At 37.7% G+C, this 20,861-nt stretch overlaps 2 protein-coding genes across 3 annotated transcripts in view; one reads left to right on the forward strand and one right to left on the reverse strand.

Annotated features, from left to right (window-relative positions):
• Positions 1-13,065, reverse strand: part of LOC136856735 (beta-1,4-glucuronyltransferase 1) — an 86,992-nt gene extending 73,927 nt beyond the window's left edge. The window contains exon 1 of the mRNA XM_068231105.1: positions 11,835-13,065. Within this exon, the coding sequence (XP_068087206.1) occupies positions 11,835-13,001 (1,167 nt within the window). The 5' untranslated portion in view covers positions 13,002-13,065. The remainder of the gene's footprint in view (positions 1-11,834) is intronic.
• A 1,007-nt stretch (positions 13,066-14,072) lies between these two features.
• Positions 14,073-20,861, forward strand: part of LOC136856734 (uncharacterized) — a 93,248-nt gene continuing 86,459 nt past the window's right edge. Inside the window, exon 1 of one of the 2 annotated variants that reach the window (XM_067134812.2) lies at positions 14,073-14,769. In XM_067134812.2, the coding sequence (XP_066990913.2) occupies positions 14,689-14,769 (81 nt within the window). In that variant the 5' untranslated portion in view covers positions 14,073-14,688. The remainder of the gene's footprint in view (positions 14,770-20,861) is intronic. The other variant, XM_067134813.2, reaches the window with a different exon arrangement.

The following is a 20,861-nucleotide window of genomic DNA, read 5'->3' on the forward strand; positions in this document are numbered from 1 at the left end:
ATAAAATAAAGTTATTATTTAAACTATAGTTATTATTTAAAGTATTTCACTTTCAACTGTATTATTTATCAGCAGAAGGGTTTGGCCATGGGATCGTCAGCTTTTCAGACAATCAATATCAAATATTAAAGGTCCGATTTTTCATTCTATTTACAGTACTTTGCTTAAACAATCTTCCATATTTCGACATCCCTCAGCCCCACCTTAATAACCTCTTTCCCCCTCCCTTTTTCTCCTTCTGTTTCCCTTCCTTTTGTTTCTCTTTTCCCTTCACTTCCTTCTCAAGATTTCCTTTGAACCTCACCTACCCCAATTCTCTCTTTAACTTATTACAACACGAAATAATTCCCATATGACATATTTTTTAAGTATTTTCTTCCACCTGACTTAATTCTTTCTTTCTTTCTTTCTTTCTTTCTTTGCTGTCATTTATTCAGAGTCAAACGTATGGTCCGCATTGAACTGCGAATTTCTATCCACCTTTATTTAACTCCATATATGTTAATCTTCCTCACATAACATCCATTGTCCTTCAAGATTCTAGAAACAGAAGAATTTTCTTCTAGCATCTTACTTCGCATCTGCATATATATATCAAGTTTATAAACATCTTGTGAAGACAATGTTACTACAATTTCAATTGATCTCTGAATGAACAGCAGCATCGCTTGGAAGCCAGCCTTTTTTGATTTACATGACCAGCAACTTACGAATTAGTTTTACGACTTTTTACTTTTATACGGCGCACTGGACTTTTTTATGGATCTCTATTTTTTAACATAGTGTAGCGCATCTCTGGATTCTTAAGCCTCCATGCACAACAATCACCCTCCTTTGAGTTCCAAAAAACAGAAGAGCCTTTCGAGCATCCATGTGTTTTTTCTGTGTGTTTTTTTTTTTTTTTTTTTTTTTTGCTATTGGCTTTACGTCGCACCGACACAGATATGTCTTATGGCGACGATGGGACAGGAAGGGGCTAGGAATGGGAAGGAAGCGGCCGTGGCCTTAATTAAGGTACAGCCCCAGCATTTGCCTGGTGTGAAAATGGGAAACCACGGAAAACCATCTTCAGGGCTGCCGACAGTGGGGTTCGAACCTACTTTCTCCCGAATATTGGATACTGGCCGCACTTAAGCGACTGCAACTATTGAGCTCGGTCCATGTGTTTTTACATCTATGAATATCTTGGAAAACGATGTAACCTCGTCCCAGTTGTTCTTCAAACGCACAACAGCACATTTAAGGAGCAAGCATATATTGAATTCCTTGACCTACAACTGAAAGATTTCCATCCCTAACAACTTTTTAATGCTGTACGGTGCACTGGACTTTAATTGTAAATAAACGGCGTGACTTCGGCTCAGTTATTCTTCAATTGGATAACAGCATCTTAAAGGAGCCATCATATACAAATCTCCTTATCCAACAACTCAAGGATTCCTATCTTTAACATTTTTTTTAATGCACACTGGACTTTTTACGTCCATGAATATCTTGAAAAACGACGTAACTTAGTCCCAGTTGTTCTTTGAATACACAACAGCACATTTAAGGAGCAAGCATATATTGAATTCCTTGAACTACAACTGAAAGATTTCCATCCCTTACAACTTTTTGATGCTGTACGGCGGACTGGACTTTAATCGTAAATAAACAACGTGACTTCAGCTCAGTTGTTCTTCAATTTGATAACAGCATCTTAAAGGAGCCAGCATATACTAATCTCCTTATCCAGCAACTCAAGGATTCCTATTTTTAACATCTTTTTAATGCGCACTGGACTTTTTATGAATCTCTGTCATGGAGTTATTTTTTGACATAGTGCTGCACGTCTCTATAATTCCTTTCTTAATATTTCACATGGTACGTACATTTACGAGACCTTAAGTGTCTTTACATTGTTTGATTTCTTCTGTATTTATGTTATAATTTTGCTTTAGGCTGATGATGACCTAATATTAGGTCAAAACTAGTCCCTAATCATTTATGTAATTTTAAACTCAGTAAGTTATATTTTGTATTGAAAAGGTGGATCGTAATAATACATTAGTTTAACTCTATTGTTACTGGACACTGGCCACAATTAAGCGACTGTAGCTATCGAGCTTGGTCATGTCTATTTATGTGTGAAGTTTAGTCTTAATTGGACGTAAAATATATAGTATTGACTAGGAGTATTAAAATAGTTTTGTACAATTTTGTAAGAAATTTCTGATTTCATTCACAATGTTTTCTTCCAGTTTCCAATGTGTGAGGATTTGATGATGATGATGATGCTTGTTGTTTAACACTAGAACGGCCGAACTTTCCTCATACCTATAAAGGCCACAGGCGGTCATTTTGACCGCTGCCACTTACTGACATATATCTAGCATCCAGGATCTGGGAAACATGCGAATGTTCAATTATTAATTTTAAAGCAACATAGTTAACAATTGGGATGTATTGTATACAGATCAATCCATTGTTAAGTATTAATAATTGTTCATATTCTCTCACTTCTAATAGGTAACAATGAAATATTTTGACGGATTTGCTATTGAATTCCTTTATGAAAAATGATAAAAATAAGAGTCTCAATTTGTTTACAAGCCTATTTAGGCACTTGACAAGCAATTTATGCAAGTTATATAGCGGACAATGTCGGTGTTCCCTTATCAACTACGGATGTCATTTTTGGCGTAAATGTACATAACCCTAAAAGATTAAAAGTCACAAAAGCACAACTTCGTGCATTAAAAAGTACGAGCGTGGAAATACCTTGAAATTCGCTAACGGTCAAAATGACCGCTCTGGCCATTCCAGTGTTAAGGGGGCCTAATATCTAGGTCATCAGCCCGTAATAGTACGAAATGAGACGAAATGAAATGACAAATTAAAAGCCCAAAAACATCCAATGACCACAATTCAAAACGTGAGGACGAAGAATGAATGAATGGATATGAATTTAAAATGATCAGTGGAACCGAGCCACAGTGACTCACATGCACAGAAGCTGGCATAGAACAATAGTATTACTGACCAAGGGACTGTTTCTATAGCACAATACTGAATTGATGATACTTGTAGTCGAAAGGGCTCCAAAATCCAAGTCAGCAGCCCCTCACAATGGTACTTATCGCTAGGAAAGTAGAACCATGATATTTGTCATGTTGCGGTATTAATCAAGAGTAGCGTAGACTCACGGTATTCCACACATTATGGTACTACTCACAGGTAATGAAATTCGCACATGTATCACAGACCTACGCTGTTTCGCACACTGCAACACCATTTACAGGCAACGTAAATCTATGATGTTCATCACATAAGGGTACTAACCACAGGGACTCATACTATCCCGTGGTGTTACTCATATAGTGGGTACTAATCATAGGCAAGCCAGAACCATGGGTTCCCTCATCACATGGTGTCGCTATATAGTGCTACTAATCACAGGTAATGTAAAAGCCGTTGCGCTCTCGTTTGCTACTAATCACAAACCTATTTGGTACCGAACATAGTGGTACTACGCGCAAGTAAACGCTACCCATGGTGTTCCCCGCATGATATTACTAATCACAAGTAGTTTCATGGTTCTAATTTGATCATCCCATGGTTGCCCCTTTTAGTCGCTTCTTACGGTAGGCAGGGGATACCGTGGGTGAATTCTTCTTCTGCGCCCCCCACCCACAGGGGGTTGTGTGTTTGGTCCGCAAGAGGTATTTTATTTCCCTCAAGTCCGCCGGCAAGCCGGTTAAGACCTGCCCCGCCTATCCACCACCTGGGAGTATCGCCTCTCCCACTGCTACACCAGCGTAGTAGGTTCGTTGTGTGAGGATTTGTTTGATACACTTTTTCTTTCAGTTTACCCCACAAGTAAAAATCACACACTATTTTTTTTTTTTTTTGAGCAATGAGCCAGTAGTTCCAAATTTATTTACAATTATGATAATCTGTGCTTGTAAAGGTGGCACTTCGCAAGGAAATTGCTGAACACATACATCATGTACGCATCAAGCTGACTCATACTTAAAATAACTTTTACATACATAAATATGGTGTTGCAATGATAACTGTCGCACCATGTTAACAGCTGAGATTCTGACTGGTGACTGATGCTTGCGAGGTCAAACATGTGCACGCTGCTTGCAAGATCAAGAACTATGCGTGCGCCTCCAGTACGGCAGTTTACATATCGGAGTGTAAAAACACCACTTGGACTGTCTTAGTTTACATGGGAGACCCTCAATACAGACATTCTCAGTGATGGTCAGATGATGCAAACAAACACAAGTTCACCTGCCTGCTGTAGGGGGTAGGATTCCTAGGAACAACACTCTTCCTCATTTAGTGGTGGACAACTTATTCTCTAACTGGTCAATGCATTCACAAGTCAACAACCACTGAACAAAGAAACTAGTGCACTGTTCCCAGTAACCCCACTTCCTGCAGCAAGCAGGCAAAACTGTATTTATGTGGATCATCCAACCATCATTGACAATGTCAGTGCAAGATACAGAGCAGTTAGCTCAACCTTTGGCTGGAACAGCACATACATGCAAAGCGGTACCTGCTGGAGTTTTCTAGGTAAGGTAGCATGTTATAGCTCACCTGTGAAGAAGCAGTCCCACACACGCCCCTTTCAGTTATTCGCTTGATTCTACAGCAAAAGATTCTTAAAATTCAGTCTCTTTTAGTGATATGGTTCATTGGGCAGTGTAAGTTTTTAATAAGTACCTTAAAATTTAAAGTGTGTGTGTGTGAAAATTATTAATTAGAGTGGCAAATAATCATATTAATTTAATGCAATGCCAAACGAAAAGTTCACACTTGAACAAAGCATTCTTACGTATATCTAAAAGTGACTTGCGTAGAGAGGTGTGCGTACAATTTCAGGTGAAGTTCCCAAGTGCTCCAATTTCAGGTAGAGAAACTATTAGGGTTCTTGTTAATAAACTAAGAACAACAGGATCACTAAATGCTAAAATTACTAAGCTGAAACAAAGAGTTCTGATGAGGGAAAAATTTATGAAATAGATGCATCATTTGTACGCTCTCCAAATAAATCTCTAAGACGTGTTGTGCAAGAAGTTTGAGTTTCAAAAGCCTCAGTCCATATGGCTACCAAACTTCTTAAACTGCAACCTTTTTGTGTGAAATCATGCAAAAATTATGGCCTCAAAACTATGAAAAACAAGTGAATTACTGTTAAGTGGGTTTTTAAAAAGCATTGTTGATTCACATTTGATAATTTTTTTCATTATGCATGGTCACGTAGCTTCACAGAACAACAGATATTGGAGCACAGAGAATCCCTGATCAGTTCATGGAGTTTCAATTTGCTTCGCGTCTCACCGACACAGATAGGTCTTATAGCGACAATGAAGTAGGATAGAGCTAGGAGCAGGAAGGAAGTGACCGTGGCCTTAATTTAGATACAGCCGCAACATTCGCCTGGTGTGAAAATAGGAAACCACAGAAAACCATCTACAGAGCTGCCGACAGTGAGGTTCGAACCCACTATCTTCCGAATGTAAGCTGATAGCTATGTGACCCAAACTGAATGGTCACTTGCTTGGTTCATGAAGTTTCATTATATGATGAAAAACTAGGCATACAATGAACTGTAACTGCAAGGTGAATAATAGGGTCCATCTTTTTTAATGATACAATAAATGGACAGTGATACCAATGAACATAACTGTACCAATTTTTCAAATGTTGTCAGATGATGAGAGAAACAACAGGTATTGCCAACAAGGTTCTGCTATAGCTCATACCGCCGATCATTCCTTAGATGACATTCATTTTGTGAGGAACTCTAATAAATAAAACTTACAGGAATAATCCTCATGCCATAGAGGAATTGCAGGGAAATATTACAGCAGAGATAACAAGCATTACTGAAGAATTCACATGTGTGAATGGAAATTTCATCAAAAGAAGTCAGGAATGTGCGATTGCAGATGGACATCACTTTCAGTGCCACCTATAGCAAGGTTAGTGTACAGAAATTGAACTGAACACTGTGCATGCTATCAATAGAATGTTTGCTTGTTGTTTAAAGGGGCCTAACATCTAGGTCATTAGCCTACTATCAATAGATTGAGTGGGAGGTTATAAATCAAAAGATTCTGCTAGCTGCACGCCATCAGAGGCAGTACATGCATGTGGTGTTCTGGTCGAAGACCGAACTAACTACTCGGTAGCTAACAGCTGGTATGGAGTACAAGTTGTATATGCTCTCTCGGTATAGACCTACATTTTTCCATTCAGTAGAAATGCCTAAATTTATGTCTAAACTACAGTATAGTTATTTGTGAAAGAAATATATTTCACTTCATGATTTACACAATATGTATACATACCAGGAAGCAGCAAGCAGGTAGGAAACATTATGAAAAGACAAAGTAAAGTGGAGTTAGAAAGATCAATAGTCCTTTGCCTATGTCTGATAGTATTCCAAGGCACTGTGAACGCACCTGAAGAGCAAAATATAGCAGTTTCTAAGGACAGGTGACGATGGGTTGCTCTGTCACAGTCTGATCTAAAAACATGTTTGCATCAGATAGTTATATACTGCACTGATCTGTCATAGTGGGGTAAATATGTCGTGCCAAGCAACCAGATTGAGTAGGATATGAAAGTAACACTGAAAACTATGATACAGAGATAGGAAACTGGTATGGCAACTTTCCCTAATACTTCCTATTAGAGAAGCATCAGTGATGCCCAGTAATACTCCTGAGATTGTTTTGGGCACTATACAGGGAAATCATCGCATGAGCACCCAAGAAATAGCACAGCAGGCCTCCATCAGCCTGTCATACGGATTTTACATGCCAATCGCTATCAACCCTATCACCTACAGGTAAATCAGGAACTCTACGGTGAGATTTTGAAGTGTGGGTTGATTTCTGTGCAAGGATACTGAGGCAAGTGATAACAGTCCTACTCCACATTTTTCCTGTTGCCTTTTAACACCTGTTAAGAACACCTTATAATCTCTCTCTTCCTTGGTATACTCCCCTTACCCAAATATCATAAACACTTAACACATCCCCTTAGTTGACTCAGCCAGTTCTACTTTCTTCCATAAGCACCATTAATATTGTTGATAGCGCCCCATCGAATTCCATTTTGTTTGCCAAGTTCTTTTCAGAGAGTCCTTCGCCTGTCAAATGGAAGTGGGACTTCGTCTGTTTGATCAACTTCTCCTACCAGTGCCTAAAATTGCGACTGACTGAAGATTCAGTTAAAAGAAAATGAACACCAAGGTCTTTGGTACCATGAAAGAGGAGAAGTTGTAATACTTCAAAAGTAGGAAGTATTATACAAAGAAAGCAAACTGAAATATTCACTAGATGTGGAATAAATAGTATCATTAGGTTGGAACAGAACAGCAATTGACCAGAGTAGTTACACTGAAAAAACAAAAGAGAAGACTGCACAACTCTAAACAATGTCAGACTAGTTAGATTCTTTAGTTGTTACACTCATCTCACAAACTTTGAATTCTTTAAGGGAGACAAATATTCTACTCTTTAGTTTCCTTTTGAGCAAATTATAAAATAATCTTCCTTCTCTAAACTTGGGTCCATCAGAATCTCAAAGTTCTTTTCTACATCAACAAATGCCATGTACATGACCATGCTTTCTTTATCCAGTCTTAATGATAATGTTATTGTTTTTACATCCCACTAACCACTCTTTTGACGGTTTTCTGAGATGCCGAAATGCCAGAATTTCGTCCCACAGGAGTTCTTTTATGTACCAGTAAATCTACCGACACAAGGCTGACGTATTTGAACAACTTCATATTCGACCAGACTGAGCTAGGATCAAACCTGCCAAGTTGGGGTCAGAAGGCCAGGGCCTCAACAGTCTGAGCCTTTCAGCCTGACTTATCCAGTCTTCTGAGATCAGATGTAAAGACAGCATTGCTTCTTGAGTTCCTATATTTCTTCAGAAGCTAACTGATCTTCACTAAATACAGCTTCAGTTTTTCTCTCCATTCTCCAGCAATTAATTTCTGAAGTTATAACTGTGTGGAAATGGTGTAGTAGTTTTCATACTTGGGAGCATCATCTTTCTTAGATATCGTGATAATTTATTTTAAAACTCAGATGGCACTTCTCTTGTCTCATATACTGTACGGGTACTACGTGAAACTTTCCATGCCTGTTTCTTGCAAAGCAGCAAATAATTCTGAGTGTATTATCAATGTCTTCTTCCTAATAAGATCCCTCTCCTCAAAACTGGCTACCCCATCCGTTAAGTTTCAACAGTTCCTTCTTCAGTCCATATGGCTACCAAACTTCTTAAACTGCAACCTTTTCATGTGATATGCAAAAGTTATGGCCCCACACTATGAAAAAGAAGTGAATTACTGTTAAATGGGTTTTTAAAAAACATTGTTGATTCACACTTGATCATTTTTTCATTATGCATGGTTTTATTTGCATGATCACATAGCTACACAGAACAATAGATATTGGAGCCCAGAGAATCCCTGATCAGTTCATGTTGTTTCAATTTGCTTTGCGTCCCACCAACACAGATAGGTGCTAGCAGCTTACCATCACACTAACACATACATGTTTTCAGAAATGGTGAAATGGGAAAAGGCAAGGACTGAGAAGAAAGTGGCATGGTGCTAGTTAAGGTACAGTCCTAGCATTTGACCAATACGAAAATGGGAAAACATGAAGAACCATCTTCAGAGCTGACAATGGAGTGGTTTGAATTCATCATCTCTCTAATGCAAGCTTATAGTTATACGACCTGTACTGTGTATGTGATACAGTTGCACAATGTATTCTCAATAAACTTTGTGCCTCATCTTCTTTTCCTATAAGTGGTTTCTCATCTGTGCTCTCAATATTCATGCACTTATTTTCTTTGATTTTTCTGTATGCAGGATCTATATTTCCAACAACCATGCAGGCTTCAACACATTTTTACTTCTCTTTCAGCCATTCCTTCTTAGCTGCCTCACATTTTTTCTCTACTTCTTTCTTTAGTCACCTGTACTCACTTTTAAACCATCTCATTTCTTGCAGTCTTCCATTCCTACTTGCTCTTATCCTTCTTCCTTCATTTTAATCAGGAGGCGTAATGATTAAATTTCTCAGGTCTCTTTACCTATTGTGCTTCACTCATTTTCTTTAGGAGGGTGGGCATCAATACACATTGAGGGGCCGTTCTGATAAAACTTCAGTCTTGATATGGAAGTGTAGCATAAGAATAAAATTAAGCTGGAAAAACATATAAAAAGGGAAGAAACATAAGATAAAGAGGAATATGTCACAAAAGATTAGGAACACAGGATGAACATAAAAGTAAAAAAGGATCCCAACAGGATAATACAGGGAGAGGGAGCAAAAAGCTACAAACACTTTATCTGGTGCTGCCACGCAGGTGGACTGGGGAAATGCTGGCTTTGCTCCACAGTGGCAGGGATAGATTTTGCAGTCAGACAGAGGGCGTGAGCATGGTTAGTGGTAAGCATATGGAATTAATCTTTGGTTTATGAGTAGAGTTCTTGTTGAGTGCACATTATAAGCGTTATTAGTGCTGCATTCCTACACCTGTTGTTAAACATTATTTCTGTTATCCCTGGAGAATGAAATCAGGCAGCTGATGCATGAAAATTCAAAGGAAGAGATACAAGTGTTTCAGAATAAGTTTTTTACATCAATGCAATGTTTGTATTGAGAACAATGAACGTCATTTTGAACAACTGCTTTAATAAAATTTAAGATCTACATTAGTTGTAAACATCATTCATTACTAACTCTTAACTAACAATTTATGCCTACCGTAATGAAACCGAATGCCTGTCTGTTCCCCTGATGTTCTCTGCACAGGACGGTAACGACTCACCGCCTCTCCCTGTATAAGTGTTGGAAAGGAAAAAAACAACTCTCAAATCAAGTCGTATATGGAGAGATAAGCCAACAGCCATAGCCGTGTTGAAACACCGGATCCCGTGAGATCTCTGAAGTTAAGCAACATTGGGCATGGTCAAGATTTGGATGGGTTGCCACGCGCTGTTGGTGGGGGGGTAAAGGAATGGAGGAGCGGAAAGGAACTGGCCACCCTACCGTACGTAAACTCCAGCTCAGGCACAACTCTGCGGAGGTTCGGACCTGCCTTCGGGCAGAATACACCCTTACCTTTTATGGAGAGACAAGAATAGGCCTATGGAAAAGAACACACAATAGAAAGAATGCAATGACAGGTCAAGGTGAGAAGAGGAAGCAATAGGAGATGGCGTGGAATTTGGAAGGGCGAAAAATAGTCCATTTGACACTCCAAGTCATGATGTTGGCACGATAAAGATCTCTGGAGGCAAATTTGTTGTTTACTCAACAAAATTAATTAAAACTCGGCCACAGATTTCCCAACAGATATCCATTTCTCTGCCCTCTGGTAGAGTTCAAGGGAACATCTAAGCTGACATTTATGTACCTCTTTTTGTTTTAAATTGGCTTTATATCGCACTGATACAGATATGTCTTATGGCGACGATGGGGTATGAAAGGCCTAGGAGTGGGAAGGAAGTGGCTGTGGTCTTAATTAAGGTACAGCCCCAGCATTTGCCTGGTGTGAAAATGCATTTAAGTACCCTAAATGGCATCATATTACAATGTTGGGACAGGGTAGCCGAAGTCATACTATTAGCACAAACAAAAAAAAGACCCATACAGCTCGTGTAGGACGTTGAGTTGGTACGTCACAAAACAATGCTATTTTACAGAAAACTTTACATAAGACACCTTATCTATCTTACCCATAAGGTATATCCAACTCAGAAGCTTACAATGTGAAATGAGCATGGTGAATGAACGCAAACTGAATTTGGCATTGACTCCTCCTCCTCCTTGTGTCAGGCTTTCTCTCATATTTCTTACTTGATTTTCCCAGTCAATTTCTGTTACTTTCTAACATGGTACTAAGTTTGCAAAATAAGCAAGTCTTTCATTTATTCACTTTTTATGTACTTTCTTTTTCTTTAGTTGATAACTTCAGAAAACTTTGCCATGAAGACTTCAACTCACTGTTTTACCAAGAAAGAAAAACAACACTCACCTCCACTAAGTCATCAAAACGTCAAACTACATATGCTACCTTTACATCACGTGATGGGTCAGCAGATGCAGAGTAGGTCTCAGCCCACAAGTGGCCAAAGCTGGTCTGTGGTCTGACATCTCTGCACTCCACCCGGCCAACCGAGTAGAGGAAGGGGTGGCCATGGCTCCACCGTGGCTCTACGCCTCTGTATTCCGAAGGCAGAGAGGGGCTGGTCCCCACCGTTGGCTGTCCTGAGAATGGATTTCCATAGTTTTCCATTCTCCTGCAATAAGGCAAATGCCAGGACAGTTCATAGTATAGTCCCTGGCCGTCAACTCTCTCACCTTCTCCGCACATCTCCTTCTCCAATACAAATCTTCTGGCCTGAGAGACGGTGTCACCTCTAGGAGGCCCACCCAGGAATGAAAACATTTAGTAGTAGTAGTAGTAGTAGTAGTAGTAGTAGTAGTAGTAGTAGTAGTAGTCAGGTGATACTTTAACTTTCATGTTAACAGATGAAAGAGTAAATGAAAAATTTTACTTTCAGTTTAACAAAAAAATTCATTTATTTATAAACCTGCAAAAACATTTGGATAGAAGACTAGTATAGTAACTTCCTACCAAGACAAATTAACTAGTTCTAAATCTCTACATAAAAGAAGTAATTGTGGATTACAGTGCAAAATCTGATATAGTTTTGACATATGCAGTAAATTCATGCAGACATTTTATGCAACACTACATGCTGAACAATGTATGAGAAACTGCCAAGAGACCTGAATGACTGGTGTTCCATCATCAGTAGTTAAAGGCTTCTTTTGTAACCACCGCTGCAGACCCGGGAATCTTTGGCAATGAAGACACACCCAACGATGAAAATACACAGCATGGCTATGACTATATAGTTCCAAAAGTTCACTTTTTGTTCTCGGTATTTTGCTTATGCTTGCTTCAATCTCAAATACTGGTAATACATATACATAATTGTTCAAATAGGAATCCCAAGAAAAGACAGATGATGGATGTGCATCACTCTGTTTTCGAAACCTTGCCAACATTGATAAGAAAGCAGGAACCAAACCATAACTTGGTAAAAGCTCAACATCAGACACTAGAACATGAGAAGTCTTTGCTCCATACCTAGCAACGTTACGTCCCACATTCACAGGGTAGAGTAATCCTTTCTGATGACGAAATGTTTCATATCTTCCATTTAATAAATTTATTGGAGCAGAACAGTTCACAAAAAACAAATGCTGTTGTAATTTAGATTTATTATAACTATGATGATGGAAATACAATACAGATGTAAATAATGGCGGATTAGCAGTGGGAAATATTAAGTGAACAGACACATGGGCCATTTCAGGAAGACAATGGCACATGTGGTACAGTGTGGAAAGGCTCAGACCTGCATCAGTACCAGGGGCATAGACAGCAACACTAACAGGTCCATCCCATCGACGTACAATTTCTACAATGTGATACAAAAATTCAGGAGTGGCATGAGTGCAGTAAGTAATACCTAAACCCTTATATGTACCAACAGGATTAGAATACCTCTCCTCTATGACACTGTAAATAACACGATATGGACTAGCTTCACCAAGTTCTGGTGTTGCCATTGTGTGTCTTGTCCAATTAAATACTTCTGGCATTCCATAATTGAAGTGGCAGTAACTTCTATTACGAGGAATAGTATTCTTTAAAAACAGACCTGGGATAAAATTGGTGCGGTTAGGCAAAATCGGAAAAGAAGGCGGTGATAAATATTTATCTGTGGATGGCGAATTATTCGAAGACTTTCCTCGTAATGAATTCGTTACATAGTTGGTACTTCCGTAAGAACCAAATAATTCCCTATAAAGTGTATAGAATGTTAATACTACAATCAAACTCAGTAAGAACTTCAGTCGAGCACAACGCATTACCACGAATCTCATTACTATGATTACACCAGTACCGGTACCCAGACACAATTATTCGTCAAGTACCGGTGCCTTGTGGGTTCTAATTTACCTCAAATGCAGTAGGACAAATATGTACACAAATCCCTTTCGCTAAAATGTCAGCATTTACTACCAGTTTTCTTTTTCCAACATAATAGAGCGTATTCCGAATTAGCTGGCTGCTTGGCAATACCACTGTCACTGTGAACAGTACAGAATTATCTCCCCGTTGCTCCATCAGAGCCGGTTTCCTAGTGCCGTTACATTATTACTAGGTTATTAATGGAATTAATTCCTCAGGTGTTGTTAACACCAAATTTCAGAAGATATCACTACTGTAGTTCCTGCTATTTAAAGATCGTAACCTTGCAGCACATCATATTATGAGATTAGCAATGCAAAGACAAATGTCAAAATCATCGTCAAAATTGAAGACCACGCGCTAGCGCCGATCATATGATTGTATGGCAGTACACCACGCTGCGCTACCTAGTAGGAAAAATCTGAAAGATATGGAAAGTTGCAATGCAACAGAATACAAGGGAATGAGGTTTCACTGTCGCGCATTGTGTCAAAATCAAAGTAATTGTCCAAACAAGAAAAGCACTATTGATTTAATTGTGGCGAACACCCTTCAGAAGTGTCAAAAAGCAAACGCCTTGACAATAAATGTGCCCTTTCTTGCTCAACGTGGACGGATCTTGATGATTCAACGAATGCTATAGGTCCGTATGAACTTGTTATGTAATATGTACGTCACGGTGCGGTGCGCTTTGTTTAAATGAGAACTATCCCAGCTTTTTGTGGCACATTGACAAAAAATCTTTTCCTCATCCCACCCACTCTTCTAAACCTGAAACAAAGTCGTAAACTTCATGACATGTTTCGAAGCGCCTCAATACTGTCTATTTTTAGCATCCGCAAAGTCTATTTTTATTTGCATGTCAACTGAGACCTTGTACTGGTAATCCATATCGCGAACGGTCCTGCGACTAGCCAGAAATTCTTAAATTATTGATTTACTTTGAGTGCGCCTGTACCGAAGCAGGACGTCAGGTGGAACGAATGGGCGTTTTGACGCTTGGGAAGAGCGAGGAGTAGAAGTGGGAAAGCTGTTGCATGTGGGGCAAGTTAGAAGTAGAGTCCCTCGGCAGTACTGTGTCACATTAAATTGACAGTTGACATCAACATCCCTTCTATGTACCTTATAAAGTGTGCCTTTCTGAAGTAGAAGAATAAATTGGTGCTGACCTTTTGTATTATATTTTGTGAGTAAATTATATTGTGAAATTTAAATTCTCTAAACCACAGGCTTTTGATATATTGTTGACACATTTTTTCTCAATGATGTGGAAAACATTTATGGAATGATTAAGTGGCATCATTAATACCTGCTCCCGTTCGCCAACCTGTTGTCAGACCAACACCCTAATTTCATAAATATGTGCTGCAGATTAAACTATCATTCTCCATTCAATACACCACTAACCACGTTTTGCTGAGACTTATCATCCATCTATGTGCAACAGTAAGTCTTACACAGCATTTGACCTATTTTCATAAAGGCTCTGGAATTGGCAAGGAAAGTGAAGGAGAATTGGTAGAGATTATGTCAGTGTACTTTTTCCGAGCCCATAAGCATATTTTGGGTCATTATATAAAGTTCTAGAGTGTCTTATTTATGGCAAGTGAGGAAACATTTGAGAATTTACCAGGAACTGTCAGTGTTACTCACAAGCATCAAAGTGAAATTAATTTTAAGGTAAGAAATGTAAATGCACATTAATTTCTATTGAAGTTATTTGTAAGGATTCAAAATATATCATGAGTGCCCATAATACTGTGATAATTGTATTCAGGAATTACTTTTGGAGAACCAGTTTATGATTTAGTGGCCGCTTCAATAAGTTTCACGTAAACATACCTACCAGACATCAACTTCGTACCAAAGAGAATAGCTTCGTACAAACTGCCATAAGATTGACTAAAAAAGTAGGCCTATTATAATTTCAGATCAGATTTAACTTAAGTCATGACTTAAAGTGGGACTTCTGCATCCTTAAATATATTAGTAATCAATCTAATCATTTTTAACTCTTTGAAGATGAAGAAAATTGATGTGAATTATAATAAGCCTATTTTGGCTGGGATTCAAGTTCCATTAAGTTCCATTAACTGGGTTTCTCCATTGGAATCTATATATATAAAATAACTTGTCCTGACTGACTGATTCATCATCGCCAAGCCAAAACTACTGGACATAAAGAAATGGAATTTTGGGGATACATCCATATTAAGATGTAGGGTGCTCGCTAAGAGAGGATTTTTGGATATTCCGTCGCTAAGGGGGTGAAATTTTAAAATGAGTGTATCTGTATCTCAATACCTTTAAAGTTTACGGATGTAAAAACTGGTATTTAGAATCTTCATTAAAAATAAGGAAACACGTATTTTTTTTTGTTTTCAGAAATCCGAATAGGAGGGGTGAAAAAGGGGTTGAATACCTTTAATCAGGATACCGGTACTTATATATCAGAAACTGAAGATATTACAGACCAGAAAATTGGTACTTTTGACCTCTTTTAAAAATTAAGAACCACGTATTTTTTGTTTTTGGAAAATCCAATTAATGGGAGGGTGAAAAGCGGGGGTGAATTTTTAAAATGAGTGAATCTATATCTCAAAAAATTGAAAGTTTACAGGTGTAAAAATTGGTATTTAGAATCTTCATTAAAAATAAAGAAACGCGTATTTTTTTGTTTTTGGAAAATCCCAATAGGAGGGGTGAAAAGGGGTGAAGAAATGGTTGAATGCATTAAATTAGGATACTTATATCTCAGAAACTGAAGATATTATAGACCTGAAAATTGCAGTGTCTCCAATGTTCGGCTATAACATCTTTAGTTTTTGAGATACAAGTCTCCTAATAAAAGGTGTTCAACCCCTTTCCCCCCCACCCCCTTCATGGGATTTTCTCGTGGTTCTTTATTTTTAATGGAGATACCAAATACCAATTTTTATTACTCTAAACCTTTAAGTTGTTGAGATATAGATATTCTCATTTTAAAAATTAACCCCCCATTTCACCCCCTTAGCGACGGAATATCCAAAAATCCTCCCTTAGTGTGCACCTACATGTTAATAAGGATGTATCCCCAAAATTTCATTTCTCTATGTCCAGTAGTTTTGGCTCGGCGATGAATAATCAGTCAGTCAGTCAGGACAAGTTATTTTATATATATAGATTATTTGGAGGTGCCTGTCATTTATGTCAAGCCATTTCAAAATTTACAGTAGTTTACAGTGTCATACCTTTCCAAACACTTTTTCAAAATCAATGAAACAATACATTTTCGCAACCGAAACAATTACAGGCTAGATCATTAAGCTATTCACTGAGTTCCGTTGGCATTTGACAGCACAGTGCCGGACATTGAGTATGTTGCGCTGATCTTCAGGAGCTAGCATTTTGCTTCAATCAAGCGACTCGTCTTTGACTTCTACACAATTTTGGGACTTCATATTCATTAAATTGTGTTGCGACTTTGTGCCTGATAGTATATGCAGGCTGGCTCACTTAACTGTTCCCCTCTTCTCGCAAACATTTTGAGACACAGTGCCGAATTTTGCATGTGTTGTGCTACTATTCAGAAGATTGCACCTTACTTCATATAAGTGACTGACCTTCTACTTCTTCTAAATTTTACAATTTAAAATTGTGCAGTGCTATCCCCATTATCTTATATTGCTTCTTCAACTGTTTTGGTGAAAGACTCATCCTTTAATTTCTTATTTACCTATGAATTGTTTTTGCATTTTTATTCGGCTGATGATGACACAGATTGGGGCCGAAACTGGTACCGCTTCCGTTTATAATTAAATAAGAATGTCAATCACTAGATTTATTTGTTTCATTGATTTTGAAATAGTATTTGGAAAGGTATGACACTGTAAACTACTGTAAATTTTGAAATGGCTTGAGATAAATGACATTTCTTATTTACTTGTACTGAATAGGTTGAACTACATTATTTGTTATTTCAATTTAATTGTGATACAGTTCAATACGGAACATCATGAAATTTTTACCATTTTATGAGTTGACTGGAAGTACAGAGCACTCAGTGAATGGTTAAAAACAACTTTTGTTGCAATTCCAAAGTAAAGCAATGCAAAGAGATGTGCTGACTACAGAACCATAAGCCTAATGATTTACATTTTAAAATTTTCCTTAGAATAATTCACTCAAAGATTTCCACAAAGTTGAAGAACTTATATGCGACATACAGTATGGAAAATGGAAATTCTAAGTTCCCATGAAGGGAATTAGATTCTTTTCCACCAATAGAGCATATAAAAAATCAGATCAAATTAAATGGATGGCTTTTCCGGCGTTTGCTCTATTACCAGCGTTTCGTCTTAGGTCTGACACTAGACTCTTCAGAGTGGGATGTGTCAGACCCTACCCACTGACTCTGGGGTGTATGCAGGTGAACTTATCAGAAGCTTATTTATGAAGCACAGTCTGATAACTGCATACGGGAGATAAAACTCCACAATGGAATTAATGCCCGCCTAGCAATTCCAAATGGAAATTCTAAGTTCCCATGAAGGGAATTAGATTCTTTTCCACCAATAGAGCATATCAAGATCAGATCAAATTAAATGGATGGCTTTTCCGGCGTTTGCTCTAGCAAACGCCGGAAAAGCCATCCATTTAATTTGATCTGATACAGTATGGATTCAGATACGGATACTTGTGCAACGATGTGAGATGTCAATCACTAGATTTATTTGTTTCATTGATTTTGAAAAAGTATTTGGAAAGGTATGACACTGTAAACTACTGTAAATTTTGAAATGGCTTGAGATAAATGACAGGCACCTCCAAATAATTAAGCACTTGTACTGGCACCAAGTGGGTAATGTCAAAATAGGCCAAAAGTTATCGGATGATGCTGAAATACAAGGAGATGTTAAACATGGTTGAATCTTGTCTCCTCTTCTATTCAACATATATTCTGAAGAAATCTTCAAGGAGTACTGGAAAATACCACAGGTGTTGTTAAGGTGAATGGTGTACCAATCAACCATTTCAGATACATCATCACACCATTGTCATTGGCAATAAGTCTGAGGAACTGCAACTGCTCATCAACAGAATCACGATAGCATGTCAGGAACATGGCTTAAATCTGAACACCGCTAAAACAAATATAATGGTCATCGGTAAACAACATACTGAATTACACAAGGATATCAGCAAATTGAATTCTGTTAAAGATAGTAAATAAAATTATATACGTTGGCTGTAATATCCAGGACAATCCGGACATGATTGTGGCAATAAAAGCAAGAATAGAGATGATGATGATGATGATGGTGATGATGTTTATTTAAAGGGGCCTAACATCTAGGTCATCAGCCCCTGGAAGGAAACAGAATGCCTGAGCCACCGTAAGTTTAAAACTGAAAATGAGGCTTATTAGACGTGTTATATCTTCTCCATATGGAGTAGAAAACTGGTCCTTTTCAGACACTTGTTTAAGAAAAGCATTTGAAATATGGGTTTACATAGATCCATATTGCATAGAAACTAGGTTGATAAAGTGAAAAATGTGGAAGAGCTGGGGCCTATGAGAAAATCAAAATAAATTGTGAAAAAACATTGAGAAGTACGTATGTCATGTGATACCTACAGTAATATATTCCCTTGTATATTATGCAAGGTAGGATTGAAGGCAAGCAAGGTCCCAATAGAAGAAGGACAATGTGGCTAAAGAATCTAAAGAACTGGTAGAGAAAATCTACCTTCAAGTAGTTTCAAGCAGCAGTCGATACAAAAATGATCACCAACTTTTGCTAAGTGGTTACAGCACAGTAAGAAGAATGTTATGAGTTCCATGTGTGAAAAATATCCACTTCTAAATTGTCATTTTAATCATTTCCATACTACTTAATCCTTTCAATACCCAGTGAAAAATGTACACACTCTAAATATGGTATGTGGTTCTGGCTTTAAAAAATCCGCAAGTTCTAATTATCAATATTGCTATGTAGTGTTCATTGTTTAAATCCCGGTCACTCTCTGTGAGATTTGTGCTGGACAAAGCGGAGACGGGACAGGTTTTTCTCCGGATACTCCGGTTTTCCCTGTCATCTTTCATTCCAGCAATTCCACTATCATTTCATTTCATCTCATCTGTCAGTCATTAATCATTGCCCCATAGGAGTGTGACAGGCTTCGGCAGCCGGCACAATTCCTATCCTTGCCGCAAGATGGGGGCTTCCTTCATTCCATCCCTGACCCGGTCAATGACTGGAAAATAGGTTGTAGATTTTCCCATAGTGTTCATTGCATTTGCAATCCCAGTGCTGTTGCATAACAATTACAGACTATGAATCTCAGGTTAAATCTGTATTGATGGTTGAACTTCTTACAAAATTGTACAAAACTATTTTAATCCTCCTAGTCATTACTATATATTTTACATCCAATTAAGATGAAACTTCCCACATAAATAGACATGTTTCGACCCAGCATTGGGTCATCCTCAGTAAGACATGTATAAATTAAAATACATAGGAACATACAAAATGAAATGTTGGTTAAAAAGTTTTTAAAAAGCATGATGAAAGTTAAAAAACTGTTAAATGTTGATCGCTGAAACAGAAAGACCTCCAGCTCAAGACTGTTTTAACAATCAACATTTCACAGTTTTTTAACTTTCATCATGCTTTTTAAAAATACTTTTTAACTAACATTTCATTTTGTGTGTTTCCTATGTTTTTAATTCATTTTACTTGTCTTACTGAGGATGAGCCAATGCCGGGTCAAAACATGTCTATTTATGTGTGAAGTTCCGTCTTAATTGGATGTAAAATATATAGTACTGACTAGGAGGATCAAAATAGTTTTGTACAATTTTGTAAGAAGTTGCATAAGAACAAAAACAAAATTCCCTGTCATGGTATAGCATTTAATTTTAAAATGTTAGTGTAATATGGTGGAAATACCGGTACTGTGTTCACAGAAAGGTATACCAAAACTATGTTATATTGGCTGTTGTTACCATTTCCACTCCTTTAGTAAAGATACGGGTAAAAGGTATTGCAATTGTGAAGAGAGAGAGCCCATTCTACAACTACTAAAAATTTAAATAACATTGCAGTACTCATAAATGGTACAAAACATCAGTCAGCACAATGCTAGTGTTCCTGGTGAAGTAAGAAAACCTGTGAATACATTGAAATGATATGCTCCAATTGTGAAGAGAGAGAAACCTTGTACAACTACTAAAAATTTAAATAACGTTATAGTAATCATAAATGGGACAAAACATCAGTCAGCACAATTCTAGTGTTCCTGGTGAAGTTAAGAAAACCTGTGAATACATTGAAATGATATGCAGAATGAGGACTAAATGCAACTGCTTCACAAGTATTGCAAAGAATTGTAAGTGACATTTGCAGTGAAGAATTTCTTTGTTCCCAGAAAGAAATACATTAAAGAGATTTGTGAATAGAATTCAGAACAGACATTGATCTGCAAACCCAATATCAATGACTGGTCTTGAAATTCCAAATTTGTATTAAGTCATCAAACATGGCAGAAATTTCTTATTAATTATTATGATGTTGAAGATGTCAAAAGGACTCTAATGTGAAAAAACAACAAGAAGTACCCATGCCATATGATATCTACAATAATATAGTCCCTTGTACATCATCATGCAAGGTAGGATTGAAGGCAAGCAAAGTCCCAGTAGAAGAAGTACAATGTGGATAAAGAATCTAAAGGACTGGTAGGGAAAATCTACCTTCAAACATTTGATATTTGAGTGTAAGTCCCAT

This window comes from Anabrus simplex, chromosome 1 (assembly GCF_040414725.1).
Source record: "Anabrus simplex isolate iqAnaSimp1 chromosome 1, ASM4041472v1, whole genome shotgun sequence".
In the NCBI taxonomy this organism is placed as follows: domain Eukaryota; kingdom Metazoa; phylum Arthropoda; class Insecta; order Orthoptera; family Tettigoniidae; genus Anabrus; species Anabrus simplex.